This window comes from Phytophthora sojae (assembly GCF_000149755.1).
Source record: "Phytophthora sojae unplaced genomic scaffold PHYSOscaffold_1, whole genome shotgun sequence".
Lineage (NCBI taxonomy): Eukaryota > Oomycota > Peronosporomycetes > Peronosporales > Peronosporaceae > Phytophthora > Phytophthora sojae.
This window is the reverse complement of record NW_009258115.1, coordinates 13,371,512-13,391,543: the sequence shown is the minus strand read 5'-3', so window position 1 is coordinate 13,391,543 and position 20,032 is coordinate 13,371,512. Positions and strand designations below refer to the sequence as shown.

The 20,032-nt window shown below is 46.4% G+C and overlaps 1 protein-coding gene across 1 annotated transcript; it reads left to right on the top strand.

Moving 5' to 3' along the window:
* Positions 1-483: 483 nt before the first annotated feature.
* PHYSODRAFT_324082 (hypothetical protein) lies at positions 484-19,620 on the top strand (the record flags this gene model as incomplete). Its single annotated transcript, XM_009519752.1, has 25 exons — positions 484-490; positions 578-751; positions 1,435-1,608; positions 2,291-2,464; positions 3,147-3,320; positions 4,003-4,176; positions 4,859-5,032; positions 5,715-5,888; positions 6,571-6,744; positions 7,427-7,600; positions 8,284-8,457; positions 9,142-9,315; positions 9,999-10,172; positions 10,856-11,029; positions 11,714-11,829; positions 12,520-12,682; positions 13,366-13,539; positions 14,222-14,395; positions 15,079-15,252; positions 15,936-16,109; positions 16,793-16,966; positions 17,650-17,823; positions 18,508-18,681; positions 19,365-19,480; positions 19,576-19,620. 25 exons carry the CDS (start codon positions 484-486, stop codon positions 19,618-19,620), a joined length of 3,927 nt encoding a protein of 1,308 aa, XP_009518047.1.
* Positions 19,621-20,032: the final 412 nt, after the last annotated feature.

Below are 20,032 nucleotides of genomic sequence, written 5' to 3'. Positions count from 1 at the left end.
CCGTTGAAGTTGCACCACATTATTTATTTATTGCTCGAATACATTACATAATTTATGCAGATACAAATGACAAGATCCTGGCATTATTTATGAGGCTCTATCTGCGCTAATAAATGACAATACCATATTCGGCAGCCCTGCTCGCGGTACATGTGGATTTTTGCGTTATCTAGGATAACAATGGACCTGAAAAACAAAATGAAAACTATAGCGAGTCGCAGCATCTAACCACTGCTTGCAAGTACCTCGGGAGCGGCCATGGATTAATGTACGGAGCATTTTTTTGTTCTGAAAGCCTCGTGAAAAGCTAAACGATCAAAGGTTCCTGTAGTAGACTCCCACGCGAAAAAGGCGCCCACGTCAAAAGCGGCTAAGACCGATCGTCTTTCACCTCTAGTAAACGGCAGGCTAACTATTGCCGGCAGGGCAGCCGAAAAATAAATTGACGCTCAAGTAATTGTTATAAATATTATTGCATAATTTATGAGCGGTGGCTTAGACCGTACCATTATTTATGATACCAGATTACTATTCCACACTCATAATTTATGATACTATCTCACGAACGGTGCGGAAGACGGCGGCGAGGATCCAGAGGGCTCGTTTGTCCAGCGTCTCGAGAAGCGTCGCCGGCTCGAGGCGCGAACGCCCCGCTACGACCTCATCTCCAGCATCCCGCCGACCTCGAACAAGGTCGAGCGGTTTTCAGCGTGGCGCGTACCACGTTTGCTCAAGAGCGCAACAGTCTCCAGTCCGCTACGCTGGAAACAATTTTGTTTCTGCGTGAGAATGGTGACTTCTGGGACGTTTCGACAGTCGATAGCGTCAATTAGTGTGAGTAACAGTACGTCTAATACCCCGTTGAAGTTGCACCACATTATTTATTTATTGCTCGAATACATTACATAATTTATGCAGATACAAATGACAAGATCCTGGCATTATTTATGAGGCTCTATCTGCGCTAATAAATGACAATACCATATTCGGCAGCCCTGCTCGCGGTACATGTGGATTTTTGCGTTATCTAGGATAACAATGGACCTGAAAAACAAAATGAAAACTATAGCGAGTCGCAGCATCTAACCACTGCTTGCAAGTACCTCGGGAGCGGCCATGGATTAATGTACGGAGCATTTTTTTGTTCTGAAAGCCTCGTGAAAAGCTAAACGATCAAAGGTTCCTGTAGTAGACTCCCACGCGAAAAGGCGCCCACGTCAAAAGCGGCTAAGACCGATCGTCTTTCACCTCTAGTAAACGGCAGGCTAACTATTGCCGGCAGGGCAGCCGAAAAATAAATTGACGCTCAAGTAATTGTTATAAATATTATTGCATAATTTATGAGCGGTGGCTTAGACCGTACCATTATTTATGATACCAGATTACTATTCCACACTCATAATTTATGATACTATCTCACGAACGGTGCGGAAGACGGCGGCGAGAATCCAGAGGGCTCGTTTGTCCAGCGTCTCGAGAAGCGTCGCCGGCTCGAGGCGCGAACGCCCCGCTACGACCTCATCTCCAGCATCCCGCCGACCTCGAACAAGGTCGAGCGGTTTTCAGCGTGGCGCGTACCACGTTTGCTCAAGAGCGCAACAGTCTCCAGTCCGCTACGCTGGAAACAATTTTGTTTCTGCGTGAGAATGGTGACTTCTGGGACGTTTCGACAGTCGATAGCGTCAATTAGTGTGAGTAACAGTACGTCTAATACCCGTTGAAGTTGCACCACATTATTTATTTATTGCTCGAATACATTACATAATTTATGCAGATACAAATGACAAGATCCTGGCATTATTTATGAGGCTCTATCTGCGCTAATAAATGAAAATACCATATTCGGCAGCCCTGCTCGCGGTACATGTGGATTTTTGCGTTATCTAGGATAACAATGGACCTGAAAAACAAAATGAAAACTATAGCGAGTCACAGCATCGAACCACTGCTTGCAAGTACCTCGGGAGCGGCCATGGATTAATGTACGGAGCATTTTTTGTTCTGAAAGCCTCGTGAAAAGCTAAACGATCAAAGGTTCCTGTAGTAGACTCCCACGCGAAAAAGGCGCCCACGTCAAAAGCGGCTAAGACCGATCGTCTTTCACCTCTAGTAAACGACAGGCTAACTATTGCCGGCAGGGCAGCCGAAAAATAAATTGACGCTCAAGTAATTGTTATAAATATTATTGCATAATTTATGAGCGGTGGCTTAGACCGTACCATTATTTATGATACCAGATTACTATTCCACACTCATAATTTATGATACTATCTCACGAACGGTGCGGAAGACGGCGGCGAGGATCCAGAGGGCTCGTTTGTCCAGCGTCTCGAGAAGCGTCGCCGGCTCGAGGCGCGAACGCCCCGCTACGACCTCATCTCCAGCATCCCGCCGACCTCGAACAAGGTCGAGCGGTTTTCAGCGTGGCGCGTACCACGTTTGCTCAAGAGCGCAACAGTCTCCAGTCCGCTACGCTGGAAACAATTTTGTTTCTGCGTGAGAATGGTGACTTCTGGGACGTTTCGACAGTCGATAGCGTCAATTAGTGTGAGTAACAGTACGTCTAATACCCGTTGAAGTTGCACCACATTATTTATTTATTGCTCGAATACATTACATAATTTATGCAGATACAAATGACAAGATCCTGGCATTATTTATGAGGCTCTATCTGCGCTAATAAATGAAAATACCATATTCGGCAGCCCTGCTCGCGGTACATGTGGATTTTTGCGTTATCTAGGATAACAATGGACCTGAAAAACAAAATGAAAACTATAGCGAGTCACAGCATCGAACCACTGCTTGCAAGTACCTCGGGAGCGGCCATGGATTAATGTACGGAGCATTTTTTGTTCTGAAAGCCTCGTGAAAAGCTAAACGATCAAAGGTTCCTGTAGTAGACTCCCACGCGAAAAAGGCGCCCACGTCAAAAGCGGCTAAGACCGATCGTCTTTCACCTCTAGTAAACGACAGGCTAACTATTGCCGGCAGGGCAGCCGAAAAATAAATTGACGCTCAAGTAATTGTTATAAATATTATTGCATAATTTATGAGCGGTGGCCTAGACCGTACCATTATTTATGATACCAGATTACTATTCCATACTCATAATTTATGATACTATCTCACGAACGGTGCGGAAGACGGCGGCGAGGATCCAGAGGGCTCGTTTGTCCAGCGTCTCGAGAAGCGTCGCCGGCTCGAGGCGCGAACGCCCCGCTACGACCTCATCTCCAGCATCCCGCCGACCTCGAACAAGGTCGAGCGGTTTTCAGCGTGGCGCGTACCACGTTTGCTCAAGAGCGCAACAGTCTCCAGTCCGCTACGCTGGAAACAATTTTGTTTCTGCGTGAGAATGGTGACTTCTGGGACGTTTCGACAGTCGATAGCGTCAATTAGTGTGAGTAACAGTACGTCTAATACCCGTTGAAGTTGCACCACATTATTTATTTATTGCTCGAATACATTACATAATTTATGCAGATACAAATGACAAGATCCTGGCATTATTTATGAGGCTCTATCTGCGCTAATAAATGAAAATACCATATTCGGCAGCCCTGCTCGCGGTACATGTGGATTTTTGCGTTATCTAGGATAACAATGGACCTGAAAAACAAAATGAAAACTATAGCGAGTCACAGCATCGAACCACTGCTTGCAAGTACCTCGGGAGCGGCCATGGATTAATGTACGGAGCATTTTTTGTTCTGAAAGCCTCGTGAAAAGCTAAACGATCAAAGGTTCCTGTAGTAGACTCCCACGCGAAAAAGGCGCCCACGTCAAAAGCGGCTAAGACCGATCGTCTTTCACCTCTAGTAAACGACAGGCTAACTATTGCCGGCAGGGCAGCCGAAAAATAAATTGACGCTCAAGTAATTGTTATAAATATTATTGCATAATTTATGAGCGGTGGCTTAGACCGTACCATTATTTATGATACCAGATTACTATTCCACACTCATAATTTATGATACTATCTCACGAACGGTGCGGAAGACGGCGGCGAGGATCCAGAGGGCTCGTTTGTCCAGCGTCTCGAGAAGCGTCGCCGGCTCGAGGCGCGAACGCCCCGCTACGACCTCATCTCCAGCATCCCGCCGACCTCGAACAAGGTCGAGCGGTTTTCAGCGTGGCGCGTACCACGTTTGCTCAAGAGCGCAACAGTCTCCAGTCCGCTACGCTGGAAACAATTTTGTTTCTGCGTGAGAATGGTGACTTCTGGGACGTTTCGACAGTCGATAGCGTCAATTAGTGTGAGTAACAGTACGTCTAATACCCGTTGAAGTTGCACCACATTATTTATTTATTGCTCGAATACATTACATAATTTATGCAGATACAAATGACAAGATCCTGGCATTATTTATGAGGCTCTATCTGCGCTAATAAATGAAAATACCATATTCGGCAGCCCTGCTCGCGGTACATGTGGATTTTTGCGTTATCTAGGATAACAATGGACCTGAAAAACAAAATGAAAACTATAGCGAGTCACAGCATCGAACCACTGCTTGCAAGTACCTCGGGAGCGGCCATGGATTAATGTACGGAGCATTTTTTGTTCTGAAAGCCTCGTGAAAAGCTAAACGATCAAAGGTTCCTGTAGTAGACTCCCACGCGAAAAAGGCGCCCACGTCAAAAGCGGCTAAGACCGATCGTCTTTCACCTCTAGTAAACGACAGGCTAACTATTGCCGGCAGGGCAGCCGAAAAATAAATTGACGCTCAAGTAATTGTTATAAATATTATTGCATAATTTATGAGCGGTGGCTTAGACCGTACCATTATTTATGATACCAGATTACTATTCCACACTCATAATTTATGATACTATCTCACGAACGGTGCGGAAGACGGCGGCGAGAATCCAGAGGGCTCGTTTGTCCAGCGTCTCGAGAAGCGTCGCCGGCTCGAGGCGCGAACGCCCCGCTACGACCTCATCTCCAGCATCCCGCCGACCTCGAACAAGGTCGAGCGGTTTTCAGCGTGGCGCGTACCACGTTTGCTCAAGAGCGCAACAGTCTCCAGTCCGCTACGCTGGAAACAATTTTGTTTCTGCGTGAGAATGGTGACTTCTGGGACGTTTCGACAGTCGATAGCGTCAATTAGTGTGAGTAACAGTACGTCTAATACCCGTTGAAGTTGCACCACATTATTTATTTATTGCTCGAATACATTACATAATTTATGCAGATACAAATGACAAGATCCTGGCATTATTTATGAGGCTCTATCTGCGCTAATAAATGACAATACCATATTCGGCAGCCCTGCTCGCGGTACATGTGGATTTTTGCGTTATCTAGGATAACAATGGACCTGAAAAACAAAATGAAAACTATAGCGAGTCGCAGCATCTAACCACTGCTTGCAAGTACCTCGGGAGCGGCCATGGATTAATGTACGGAGCATTTTTTGTTCTGAAAGCCTCGTGAAAAGCTAAACGATCAAAGGTTCCTGTAGTAGACTCCCACGCGAAAAAGGCGCCCACGTCAAAAGCGGCTAAGACCGATCGTCTTTCACCTCTAGTAAACGGCAGGCTAACTATTGCCGGCAGGGCAGCCGAAAAATAAATTGACGCTCAAGTAATTGTTATAAATATTATTGCATAATTTATGAGCGGTGGCTTAGACCGTACCATTATTTATGATACCAGATTACTATTCCACACTCATAATTTATGATACTATCTCACGAACGGTGCGGAAGACGGCGGCGAGGATCCAGAGGGCTCGTTTGTCCAGCGTCTCGAGAAGCGTCGCCGGCTCGAGGCGCGAACGCCCCGCTACGACCTCATCTCCAGCATCCCGCCGACCTCGAACAAGGTCGAGCGGTTTTCAGCGTGGCGCGTACCACGTTTGCTCAAGAGCGCAACAGTCTCCAGTCCGCTACGCTGGAAACAATTTTGTTTCTGCGTGAGAATGGTGACTTCTGGGACGTTTCGACAGTCGATAGCGTCAATTAGTGTGAGTAACAGTACGTCTAATACCCGTTGAAGTTGCACCACATTATTTATTTATTGCTCGAATACATTACATAATTTATGCAGATACAAATGACAAGATCCTGGCATTATTTATGAGGCTCTATCTGCGCTAATAAATGACAATACATATTCGGCAGCCCTGCTCGCGGTACATGTGGATTTTTGCGTTATCTAGGATAACAATGGACCTGAAAAACAAAATGAAAACTATAGCGAGTCGCAGCATCGAACCACTGCTTGCAAGTACCTCGGGAGCGGCCATGGATTAATGTACGGAGCATTTTTTTGTTCTGAAAGCCTCGTGAAAAGCTAAACGATCAAAGGTTCCTGTAGTAGACTCCCACGCGAAAAAGGCGCCCACGTCAAAAGCGGCTAAGACCGATCGTCTTTCACCTCTAGTAAACGGCAGGCTAACTATTGCCGGCAGGGCAGCCGAAAAATAAATTGACGCTCAAGTAATTGTTATAAATATTATTGCATAATTTATGAGCGGTGGCTTAGACCGTACCATTATTTATGATACCAGATTACTATTCCACACTCATAATTTATGATACTATCTCACGAACGGTGCGGAAGACGGCGGCGAGGATCCAGAGGGCTCGTTTGTCCAGCGTCTCGAGAAGCGTCGCCGGCTCGAGGCGCGAACGCCCCGCTACGACCTCATCTCCAGCATCCCGCCGACCTCGAACAAGGTCGAGCAGTTTTCAGCGTGGCGCGTACCACGTTTGCTCAAGAGCGCAACAGTCTCCAGTCCGCTACGCTGGAAACAATTTTGTTTCTGCGTGAGAATGGTGACTTCTGGGACGTTTCGACAGTCGATAGCGTCAATTAGTGTGAGTAACAGTACGTCTAATACCCGTTGAAGTTGCACCACATTATTTATTTATTGCTCGAATACATTACATAATTTATGCAGATACAAATGACAAGATCCTGGCATTATTTATGAGGCTCTATCTGCGCTAATAAATGACAATACCATATTCGGCAGCCCTGCTCGCGGTACATGTGGATTTTTGCGTTATCTAGGATAACAATGGACCTGAAAAACAAAATGAAAACTATAGCGAGTCACAGCATCGAACCACTGCTTGCAAGTACCTCGGGAGCGGCCATGGATTAATGTACGGAGCATTTTTTGTTCTGAAAGCCTCGTGAAAAGCTAAACGATCAAAGGTTCCTGTAGTAGACTCCCACGCGAAAAAGACGCCCACGTCAAAAGCGGCTAAGACCGATCGTCTTTCACCTCTAGTAAACGGCAGGCTAACTATTGCCGGCAGGGCAGCCGAAAAATAAATTGACGCTCAAGTAATTGTTATAAATATTATTGCATAATTTATGAGCGGTGGCTTAGACCGTACCATTATTTATGATACCAGATTACTATTCCACACTCATAATTTATGATACTATCTCACGAACGGTGCGGAAGACGGCGGCGAGGATCCAGAGGGCTCGTTTGTCCAGCGTCTCGAGAAGCGTCGCCGGCTCGAGGCGCGAACGCCCCGCTACGACCTCATCTCCAGCATCCCGCCGACCTCGAACAAGGTCGAGCGGTTTTCAGCGTGGCGCGTACCACGTTTGCTCAAGAGCGCAACAGTCTCCAGTCCGCTACGCTGGAAACAATTTTGTTTCTGCGTGAGAATGGTGACTTCTGGGACGTTTCGACAGTCGATAGCGTCAATTAGTGTGAGTAACAGTACGTCTAATACCCCGTTGAAGTTGCACCACATTATTTATTTATTGCTCGAATACATTACATAATTTATGCAGATACAAATGACAAGATCCTGGCATTATTTATGAGGCTCTATCTGCGCTAATAAATGACAATACATATTCGGCAGCCCTGCTCGCGGTACATGTGGATTTTTGCGTTATCTAGGATAACAATGGACCTGAAAAACAAAATGAAAACTATAGCGAGTCGCAGCATCGAACCACTGCTTGCAAGTACCTCGGGAGCGGCCATGGATTAATGTACGGAGCATTTTTTTGTTCTGAAAGCCTCGTGAAAAGCTAAACGATCAAAGGTTCCTGTAGTAGACTCCCACGCGAAAAAGGCGCCCACGTCAAAAGCGGCTAAGACCGATCGTCTTTCACCTCTAGTAAACGGCAGGCTAACTATTGCCGGCAGGGCAGCCGAAAAATAAATTGACGCTCAAGTAATTGTTATAAATATTATTGCATAATTTATGAGCGGTGGCTTAGACCGTACCATTATTTATGATACCAGATTACTATTCCACACTCATAATTTATGATACTATCTCACGAACGGTGCGGAAGACGGCGGCGAGGATCCAGAGGGCTCGTTTGTCCAGCGTCTCGAGAAGCGTCGCCGGCTCGAGGCGCGAACGCCCCGCTACGACCTCATCTCCAGCATCCCGCCGACCTCGAACAAGGTCGAGCGGTTTTCAGCGTGGCGCGTACCACGTTTGCTCAAGAGCGCAACAGTCTCCAGTCCGCTACGCTGGAAACAATTTTGTTTCTGCGTGAGAATGGTGACTTCTGGGACGTTTCGACAGTCGATAGCGTCAATTAGTGTGAGTAACAGTACGTCTAATACCCCGTTGAAGTTGCACCACATTATTTATTTATTGCTCGAATACATTACATAATTTATGCAGATACAAATGACAAGATCCTGGCATTATTTATGAGGCTCTATCTGCGCTAATAAATGACAATACCATATTCGGCAGCCCTGCTCGCGGTACATGTGGATTTTTGCGTTATCTAGGATAACAATGGACCTGAAAAACAAAATGAAAACTATAGCGAGTCACAGCATCTAACCACTGCTTGCAAGTACCTCGGGAGCGGCCATGGATTAATGTACGGAGCATTTTTTTGTTCTGAAAGCCTCGTGAAAAGCTAAACGATCAAAGGTTCCTGTAGTAGACTCCCACGCGAAAAAGGCGCCCACGTCAAAAGCGGCTAAGACCGATCGTCTTTCACCTCTAGTAAACGGCAGGCTAACTATTGCCGGCAGGGCAGCCGAAAAATAAATTGACGCTCAAGTAATTGTTATAAATATTATTGCATAATTTATGAGCGGTGGCTTAGACCGTACCATTATTTATGATACCAGATTACTATTCCACACTCATAATTTATGATACTATCTCACGAACGGTGCGGAAGACGGCGGCGAGGATCCAGAGGGCTCGTTTGTCCAGCGTCTCGAGAAGCGTCGCCGGCTCGAGGCGCGAACGCCCCGCTACGACCTCATCTCCAGCATCCCGCCGACCTCGAACAAGGTCGAGCGGTTTTCAGCGTGGCGCGTACCACGTTTGCTCAAGAGCGCAACAGTCTCCAGTCCGCTACGCTGGAAACAATTTTGTTTCTGCGTGAGAATGGTGACTTCTGGGACGTTTCGACAGTCGATAGCGTCAATTAGTGTGAGTAACAGTACGTCTAATACCCGTTGAAGTTGCACCACATTATTTATTTATTGCTCGAATACATTACATAATTTATGCAGATACAAATGACAAGATCCTGGCATTATTTATGAGGCTCTATCTGCGCTAATAAATGACAATACCATATTCGGCAGCCCTGCTCGCGGTACATGTGGATTTTTGCGTTATCTAGGATAACAATGGACCTGAAAAACAAAATGAAAACTATAGCGAGTCGCAGCATCGAACCACTGCTTGCAAGTACCTCGGGAGCGGCCATGGATTAATGTACGGAGCATTTTTTTGTTCTGAAAGCCTCGTGAAAAGCTAAACGATCAAAGGTTCCTGTAGTAGACTCCCACGCGAAAAAGGCGCCCACGTCAAAAGCGGCTAAGACCGATCGTCTTTCACCTCTAGTAAACGGCAGGCTAACTATTGCCGGCAGGGCAGCCGAAAAATAAATTGACGCTCAAGTAATTGTTATAAATATTATTGCATAATTTATGAGCGGTGGCTTAGACCGTACCATTATTTATGATACCAGATTACTATTCCACACTCATAATTTATGATACTATCTCACGAACGGTGCGGAAGACGGCGGCGAGGATCCAGAGGGCTCGTTTGTCCAGCGTCTCGAGAAGCGTCGCCGGCTCGAGGCGCGAACGCCCCGCTACGACCTCATCTCCAGCATCCCGCCGACCTCGAACAAGGTCGAGCGGTTTTCAGCGTGGCGCGTACCACGTTTGCTCAAGAGCGCAACAGTCTCCAGTCCGCTACGCTGGAAACAATTTTGTTTCTGCGTGAGAATGGTGACTTCTGGGACGTTTCGACAGTCGATAGCGTCAATTAGTGTGAGTAACAGTACGTCTAATACCCCGTTGAAGTTGCACCACATTATTTATTTATTGCTCGAATACATTACATAATTTATGCAGATACAAATGACAAGATCCTGGCATTATTTATGAGGCTCTATCTGCGCTAATAAATGACAATACATATTCGGCAGCCCTGCTCGCGGTACATGTGGATTTTTGCGTTATCTAGGATAACAATGGACCTGAAAAACAAAATGAAAACTATAGCGAGTCACAGCATCTAACCACTGCTTGCAAGTACCTCGGGAGCGGCCATGGATTAATGTACGGAGCATTTTTTTGTTCTGAAAGCCTCGTGAAAAGCTAAACGATCAAAGGTTCCTGTAGTAGACTCCCACGCGAAAAAGGCGCCCACGTCAAAAGCGGCTAAGACCGATCGTCTTTCACCTCTAGTAAACGGCAGGCTAACTATTGCCGACAGGGCAGCCGAAAAATAAATTGACGCTCAAGTAATTGTTATAAATATTATTGCATAATTTATGAGCGGTGGCTTAGACCGTACCATTATTTATGATACCAGATTACTATTCCACACTCATAATTTATGATACTATCTCACGAACGGTGCGGAAGACGGCGGCGAGGATCCAGAGGGCTCGTTTGTCCAGCGTCTCGAGAAGCGTCGCCGGCTCGAGGCGCGAACGCCCCGCTACGACCTCATCTCCAGCATCCCGCCGACCTCGAACAAGGTCGAGCGGTTTTCAGCGTGGCGCGTACCACGTTTGCTCAAGAGCGCAACAGTCTCCAGTCCGCTACGCTGGAAACAATTTTGTTTCTGCGTGAGAATGGTGACTTCTGGGACGTTTCGACAGTCGATAGCGTCAATTAGTGTGAGTAACAGTACGTCTAATACCCCGTTGAAGTTGCACCACATTATTTATTTATTGCTCGAATACATTACATAATTTATGCAGATACAAATGACAAGATCCTGGCATTATTTATGAGGCTCTATCTGCGCTAATAAATGACAATACCATATTCGGCAGCCCTGCTCGCGGTACATGTGGATTTTTGCGTTATCTAGGATAACAATGGACCTGAAAAACAAAATGAAAACTATAGCGAGTCACAGCATCTAACCACTGCTTGCAAGTACCTCGGGAGCGGCCATGGATTAATGTACGGAGCATTTTTTTGTTCTGAAAGCCTCGTGAAAAGCTAAACGATCAAAGGTTCCTGTAGTAGACTCCCACGCGAAAAAGGCGCCCACGTCAAAAGCGGCTAAGACCGATCGTCTTTCACCTCTAGTAAACGGCAGGCTAACTATTGCCGGCAGGGCAGCCGAAAAATAAATTGACGCTCAAGTAATTGTTATAAATATTATTGCATAATTTATGAGCGGTGGCTTAGACCGTACCATTATTTATGATACCAGATTACTATTCCACACTCATAATTTATGATACTATCTCACGAACGGTGCGGAAGACGGCGGCGAGGATCCAGAGGGCTCGTTTGTCCAGCGTCTCGAGAAGCGTCGCCGGCTCGAGGCGCGAACGCCCCGCTACGACCTCATCTCCAGCATCCCGCCGACCTCGAACAAGGTCGAGCGGTTTTCAGCGTGGCGCGTACCACGTTTGCTCAACTTCTGGGACGTTTCGACAGTCGATAGCGTCAATTAGTGTGAGTAACAGTACGTCTAATACCCGTTGAAGTTGCACCACATTATTTATTTATTGCTCGAATACATTACATAATTTATGCAGATACAAATGACAAGATCCTGGCATTATTTATGAGGCTCTATCTGCGCTAATAAATGACAATACCATATTCAGCAGCCCTGCTCGCGGTACATGTGGATTTTTGCGTTATCTAGGATAACAATGGACCTGAAAAACAAAATGAAAACTATAGCGAGTCGCAGCATCTAACCACTGCTTGCAAGTACCTCGGGAGCGGCCATGGATTAATGTACGGAGCATTTTTTTGTTCTGAAAGCCTCGTGAAAAGCTAAACGATCAAAGGTTCCTGTAGTAGACTCCCACGCGAAAAAGGCGCCCACGTCAAAAGCGGCTAAGACCGATCGTCTTTCACCTCTAGTAAACGGCAGGCTAACTATTGCCGGCAGGGCAGCCGAAAAATAAATTGACGCTCAAGTAATTGTTATAAATATTATTGCATAATTTATGAGCGGTGGCTTAGACCGTACCATTATTTATGATACCAGATTACTATTCCACACTCATAATTTATGATACTATCTCACGAACGGTGCGGAAGACGGCGGCGAGGATCCAGAGGGCTCGTTTGTCCAGCGTCTCGAGAAGCGTCGCCGGCTCGAGGCGCGAACGCCCCGCTACGACCTCATCTCCAGCATCCCGCCGACCTCGAACAAGGTCGAGCGGTTTTCAGCGTGGCGCGTACCACGTTTGCTCAAGAGCGCAACAGTCTCCAGTCCGCTACGCTGGAAACAATTTTGTTTCTGCGTGAGAATGGTGACTTCTGGGACGTTTCGACAGTCGATAGCGTCAATTAGTGTGAGTAACAGTACGTCTAATACCCGTTGAAGTTGCACCACATTATTTATTTATTGCTCGAATACATTACATAATTTATGCAGATACAAATGACAAGATCCTGGCATTATTTATGAGGCTCTATCTGCGCTAATAAATGACAATACCATATTCGGCAGCCCTGCTCGCGGTACATGTGGATTTTTGCGTTATCTAGGATAACAATGGACCTGAAAAACAAAATGAAAACTATAGCGAGTCGCAGCATCTAACCACTGCTTGCAAGTACCTCGGGAGCGGCCATGGATTAATGTACGGAGCATTTTTTTGTTCTGAAAGCCTCGTGAAAAGCTAAACGATCAAAGGTTCCTGTAGTAGACTCCCACGCGAAAAAGGCGCCCACGTCAAAAGCGGCTAAGACCGATCGTCTTTCACCTCTAGTAAACGGCAGGCTAACTATTGCCGGCAGGGCAGCCGAAAAATAAATTGACGCTCAAGTAATTGTTATAAATATTATTGCATAATTTATGAGCGGTGGCTTAGACCGTACCATTATTTATGATACCAGATTACTATTCCACACTCATAATTTATGATACTATCTCACGAACGGTGCGGAAGACGGCGGCGAGGATCCAGAGGGCTCGTTTGTCCAGCGTCTCGAGAAGCGTCGCCGGCTCGAGGCGCGAACGCCCCGCTACGACCTCATCTCCAGCATCCCGCCGACCTCGAACAAGGTCGAGCGGTTTTCAGCGTGGCGCGTACCACGTTTGCTCAAGAGCGCAACAGTCTCCAGTCCGCTACGCTGGAAACAATTTTGTTTCTGCGTGAGAATGGTGACTTCTGGGACGTTTCGACAGTCGATAGCGTCAATTAGTGTGAGTAACAGTACGTCTAATACCCGTTGAAGTTGCACCACATTATTTATTTATTGCTCGAATACATTACATAATTTATGCAGATACAAATGACAAGATCCTGGCATTATTTATGAGGCTCTATCTGCGCTAATAAATGAAAATACCATATTCGGCAGCCCTGCTCGCGGTACATGTGGATTTTTGCGTTATCTAGGATAACAATGGACCTGAAAAACAAAATGAAAACTATAGCGAGTCACAGCATCGAACCACTGCTTGCAAGTACCTCGGGAGCGGCCATGGATTAATGTACGGAGCATTTTTTGTTCTGAAAGCCTCGTGAAAAGCTAAACGATCAAAGGTTCCTGTAGTAGACTCCCACGCGAAAAAGGCGCCCACGTCAAAAGCGGCTAAGACCGATCGTCTTTCACCTCTAGTAAACGACAGGCTAACTATTGCCGGCAGGGCAGCCAAAAAATAAATTGACGCTCAAGTAATTGTTATAAATATTATTGCATAATTTATGAGCGGTGGCTTAGACCGTACCATTATTTATGATACCAGATTACTATTCCACACTCATAATTTATGATACTATCTCACGAACGGTGCGGAAGACGGCGGCGAGGATCCAGAGGGCTCGTTTGTCCAGCGTCTCGAGAAGCGTCGCCGGCTCGAGGCGCGAACGCCCCGCTACGACCTCATCTCCAGCATCCCGCCGACCTCGAACAAGGTCGAGCGGTTTTCAGCGTGGCGCGTACCACGTTTGCTCAAGAGCGCAACAGTCTCCAGTCCGCTACGCTGGAAACAATTTTGTTTCTGCGTGAGAATGGTGACTTCTGGGACGTTTCGACAGTCGATAGCGTCAATTAGTGTGAGTAACAGTACGTCTAATACCCGTTGAAGTTGCACCACATTATTTATTTATTGCTCGAATACATTACATAATTTATGCAGATACAAATGACAAGATCCTGGCATTATTTATGAGGCTCTATCTGCGCTAATAAATGACAATACCATATTCGGCAGCCCTGCTCGCGGTACATGTGGATTTTTGCGTTATCTAGGATAACAATGGACCTGAAAAACAAAATGAAAACTATAGCGAGTCGCAGCATCGAACCACTGCTTGCAAGTACCTCGGGAGCGGCCATGGATTAATGTACGGAGCATTTTTTTGTTCTGAAAGCCTCGTGAAAAGCTAAACGATCAAAGGTTCCTGTAGTAGACTCCCACGCGAAAAAGGCGCCCACGTCAAAAGCGGCTAAGACCGATCGTCTTTCACCTCTAGTAAACGGCAGGCTAACTATTGCCGGCAGGGCAGCCGAAAAATAAATTGACGCTCAAGTAATTGTTATAAATATTATTGCATAATTTATGAGCGGTGGCTTAGACCGTACCATTATTTATGATACCAGATTACTATTCCACACTCATAATTTATGATACTATCTCACGAACGGTGCGGAAGACGGCGGCGAGGATCCAGAGGGCTCGTTTGTCCAGCGTCTCGAGAAGCGTCGCCGGCTCGAGGCGCGAACGCCCCGCTACGACCTCATCTCCAGCATCCCGCCGACCTCGAACAAGGTCGAGCGGTTTTCAGCGTGGCGCGTACCACGTTTGCTCAAGAGCGCAACAGTCTCCAGTCCGCTACGCTGGAAACAATTTTGTTTCTGCGTGAGAATGGTGACTTCTGGGACGTTTCGACAGTCGATAGCGTCAATTAGTGTGAGTAACAGTACGTCTAATACCCCGTTGAAGTTGCACCACATTATTTATTTATTGCTCGAATACATTACATAATTTATGCAGATACAAATGACAAGATCCTGGCATTATTTATGAGGCTCTATCTGCGCTAATAAATGACAATACATATTCGGCAGCCCTGCTCGCGGTACATGTGGATTTTTGCGTTATCTAGGATAACAATGGACCTGAAAAACAAAATGAAAACTATAGCGAGTCACAGCATCGAACCACTGCTTGCAAGTACCTCGGGAGCGGCCATGGATTAATGTACGGAGCATTTTTTTGTTCTGAAAGCCTCGTGAAAAGCTAAACGATCAAAGGTTCCTGTAGTAGACTCCCACGCGAAAAAGGCGCCCACGTCAAAAGCGGCTAAGACCGATCGTCTTTCACCTCTAGTAAACGGCAGGCTAACTATTGCCGGCAGGGCAGCCGAAAAATAAATTGACGCTCAAGTAATTGTTATAAATATTATTGCATAATTTATGAGCGGTGGCTTAGACCGTACCATTATTTATGATACCAGATTACTATTCCACACTCATAATTTATGATACTATCTCACGAACGGTGCGGAAGACGGCGGCGAGGATCCAGAGGGCTCGTTTGTCCAGCGTCTCGAGAAGCGTCGCCGGCTCGAGGCGCGAACGCCCCGCTACGACCTCATCTCCAGCATCCCGCCGACCTCGAACAAGGTCGAGCGGTTTTCAGCGTGGCGCGTACCACGTTTGCTCAAGAGCGCAACAGTCTCCAGTCCGCTACGCTGGAAACAATTTTGTTTCTGCGTGAGAATGGTGACTTCTGGGACGTTTCGACAGTCGATAGCGTCAATTAGTGTGAGAAACAGTACGTCTAATACCCCGTTGAAGTTGCACCACATTATTTATTTATTGCTCGAATACATTACATAATTTATGCAGATACAAATGACAAGATCCTGGCATTATTTATGAGGCTCTATCTGCGCTAATAAATGACAATACATATTCGGCAGCCCTGCTCGCGGTACATGTGGATTTTTGCGTTATCTAGGATAACAATGGACCTGAAAAACAAAATGAAAACTATAGCGAGTCGCAGCATCGAACCACTGCTTGCAAGTACCTCGGGAGCGGCCATGGATTAATGTACGGAGCATTTTTTTGTTCTGAAAGCCTCGTGAAAAGCTAAACGATCAAAGGTTCCTGTAGTAGACTCCCACGCGAAAAAGGCGCCCACGTCAAAAGCGGCTAAGACCGATCGTCTTTCACCTCTAGTAAACGGCAGGCTAACTATTGCCGGCAGGGCAGCCGAAAAATAAATTGACGCTCAAGTAATTGTTATAAATATTATTGCATAATTTATGAGCGGTGGCTTAGACCGTACCATTATTTATGATACCAGATTACTATTCCACACTCATAATTTATGATACTATCTCACGAACGGTGCGGAAGACGGCGGCGAGGATCCAGAGGGCTCGTTTGTCCAGCGTCTCGAGAAGCGTCGCCGGCTCGAGGCGCGAACGCCCCGCTACGACCTCATCTCCAGCATCCCGCCGACCTCGAACAAGGTCGAGCGGTTTTCAGCGTGGCGCGTACCACGTTTGCTCAAGAGCGCAACAGTCTCCAGTCCGCTACGCTGGAAACAATTTTGTTTCTGCGTGAGAATGGTGACTTCTGGGACGTTTCGACAGTCGATAGCGTCAATTAGTGTGAGTAACAGTACGTCTAATACCCCGTTGAAGTTGCACCACATTATTTATTTATTGCTCGAATACATTACATAATTTATGCAGATACAAATGACAAGATCCTGGCATTATTTATGAGGCTCTATCTGCGCTAATAAATGACAATACCATATTCGGCAGCCCTGCTCGCGGTACATGTGGATTTTTGCGTTATCTAGGATAACAATGGACCTGAAAAACAAAATGAAAACTATAGCGAGTCGCAGCATCTAACCACTGCTTGCAAGTACCTCGGGAGCGGCCATGGATTAATGTACGGAGCATTTTTTTGTTCTGAAAGCCTCGTGAAAAGCTAAACGATCAAAGGTTCCTGTAGTAGACTCCCACGTGAAAAGGCGCACACGTCAAAAGCGGCTAAGACCGATCGTCTTTCACCTCTAGTAAACGGCAGGCTAACTATTGCCGGCAGGGCAGCCGAAAAATAAATTGACGCTCAAGTAATTGTTATAAATATTATTGCATAATTTATGAGCGGTGGCTTAGACCGTACCATTATTTATGATACCAGATTACTATTCCACACTCATAATTTATGATACTATCTCACGAACGGTGCGGAAGACGGCGGCGAGGATCCAGAGGGCTCGTTTGTCCAGCGTCTCGAGAAGCGTCGCCGGCTCGAGGCGCGAACGCCCCGCTACGACCTCATCTCCAGCATCCCGCCGACCTCGAACAAGGTCGAGCGGTTTTCAGCGTGGCGCGTACCACGTTTGCTCAAGAGCGCAACAGTCTCCAGTCCGCTACGCTGGAAACAATTTTGTTTCTGCGTGAGAATGGTGACTTCTGGGACGTTTCGACAGTCGATAGCGTCAATTAGTGTGAGTAACAGTACGTCTAATACCCCGTTGAAGTTGCACCACATTATTTATTTATTGCTCGAATACATTACATAATTTATGCAGATACAAATGACAAGATCCTGGCATTATTTATGAGGCTCTATCTGCGCTAATAAATGACAATACCATATTCAGCAGCCCTGCTCGCGGTACATGTGGATTTTTGCGTTATCTAGGATAACAATGGACCTGAAAAACAAAATGAAAACTATAGCGAGTCGCAGCATCGAACCACTGCTTGCAAGTACCTCGGGAGCGGCCATGGATTAATGTACGGAGCATTTTTTTGTTCTGAAAGCCTCGTGAAAAGCTAAACGATCAAAGGTTCCTGTAGTAGACTCCCACGCGAAAAAGGCGCCCACGTCAAAAGCGGCTAAGACCGATCGTCTTTCACCTCTAGTAAACGGCAGGCTAACTATTGCCGGCAGGGCAGCCGAAAAATAAATTGACGCTCAAGTAATTGTTATAAATATTATTGCATAATTTATGAGCGGTGGCTTAGACCGTACCATTATTTATGATACCAGATTACTATTCCACACTCATAATTTATGATACTATCTCACGAACGGTGCGGAAGACGGCGGCGAGGATCCAGAGGGCTCGTTTGTCCAGCGTCTCGAGAAGCGTCGCCGGCTCGAGGCGCGAACGCCCCGCTACGACCTCATCTCCAGCATCCCGCCGACCTCGAACAAGGTCGAGCGGTTTTCAGCGTGGCGCGTACCACGTTTGCTCAAGAGCGCAACAGTCTCCAGTCCGCTACGCTGGAAACAATTTTGTTTCTGCGTGAGAATGGTGACTTCTGGGACGTTTCGACAGTCGATAGCGTCAATTAGTGTGAGTAACAGTACGTCTAATACCCGTTGAAGTTGCACCACATTATTTATTTATTGCTCAAATACATTACATAATTTATGCAGATACAAATGACAAGATCCTGGCATTATTTATGAGGCTCTATCTGCGCTAATAAATAAAAATACCATATTCGGCAGCCCTGCTCGCGGTACATGTGGATTTTTGCGTTATCTAGGATAACAATGGACCTGAAAAACAAAATGAAAACTATAGCGAGTCGCAGCATCGAACCACTGCTTGCAAGTACCTCGGGAGCGGCCATGGATTAATGTACGGAGCATTTTTTTGTTCTGAAAGCCTCGTGAAAAGCTAAACGATCAAAGGTTCCTGTAGTAGACTCCCACGCGAAAAAGGCGCCCACGTCAAAAGCGGCTAAGACCGATCGTCTTTCACCTCTAGTAAACGGCAGGCTAACTATTGCCGGCAGGGCAGCCGAAAAATAAATTGACGCTCAAGTAATTGTTATAAATATTATTGCATAATTTATGAGCGGTGGCTTAGACCGTACCATTATTTATGATACCAGATTACTATTCCACACTCATAATTTATGATACTATCTCACGAACGGTGCGGAAGACGGCGGCGAGGATCCAGAGGGCTCGTTTGTCCAGCGTCTCGAGAAGCGTCGCCGGCTCGAGGCGCGAACGCCCCGCTACGACCTCATCTCCAGCATCCCGCCGACCTCGAACAAGGTCGAGCGGTTTTCAGCGTGGCGCGTACCACGTTTGCTCAAGAGCGCAACAGTCTCCAGTCCGCTACGCTGGAAACAATTTTGTTTCTGCGTGAGAATGGTGACTTCTGGGACGTTTCGACAGTCGATAGCGTCAATTAGTGTGAGTAACAGTACGTCTAATACCCGTTGAAGTTGCACCACATTATTTATTTATTGCTCGAATACATTACATAATTTATGCAGATACAAATGACAAGATCCTGGCATTATTTATGAGGCTCTATCTGCGCTAATAAATGACAATACCATATTCGGCAGCCCTGCTCGCGGTACATGTGGATTTTTGCGTTATCTAGGATAACAATGGACCTGAAAAACAAAATGAAAACTATAGCGAGTCGCAGCATCTAACCACTGCTTGCAAGTACCTCGGGAGCGGCCATGGATTAATGTACGGAGCATTTTTTTGTTCTGAAAGCCTCGTGAAAAGCTAAACGATCAAAGGTTCCTGTAGTAGACTCCCACGCGAAAAAGGCGCCCACGTCAAAAGCGGCTAAGACCGATCGTCTTT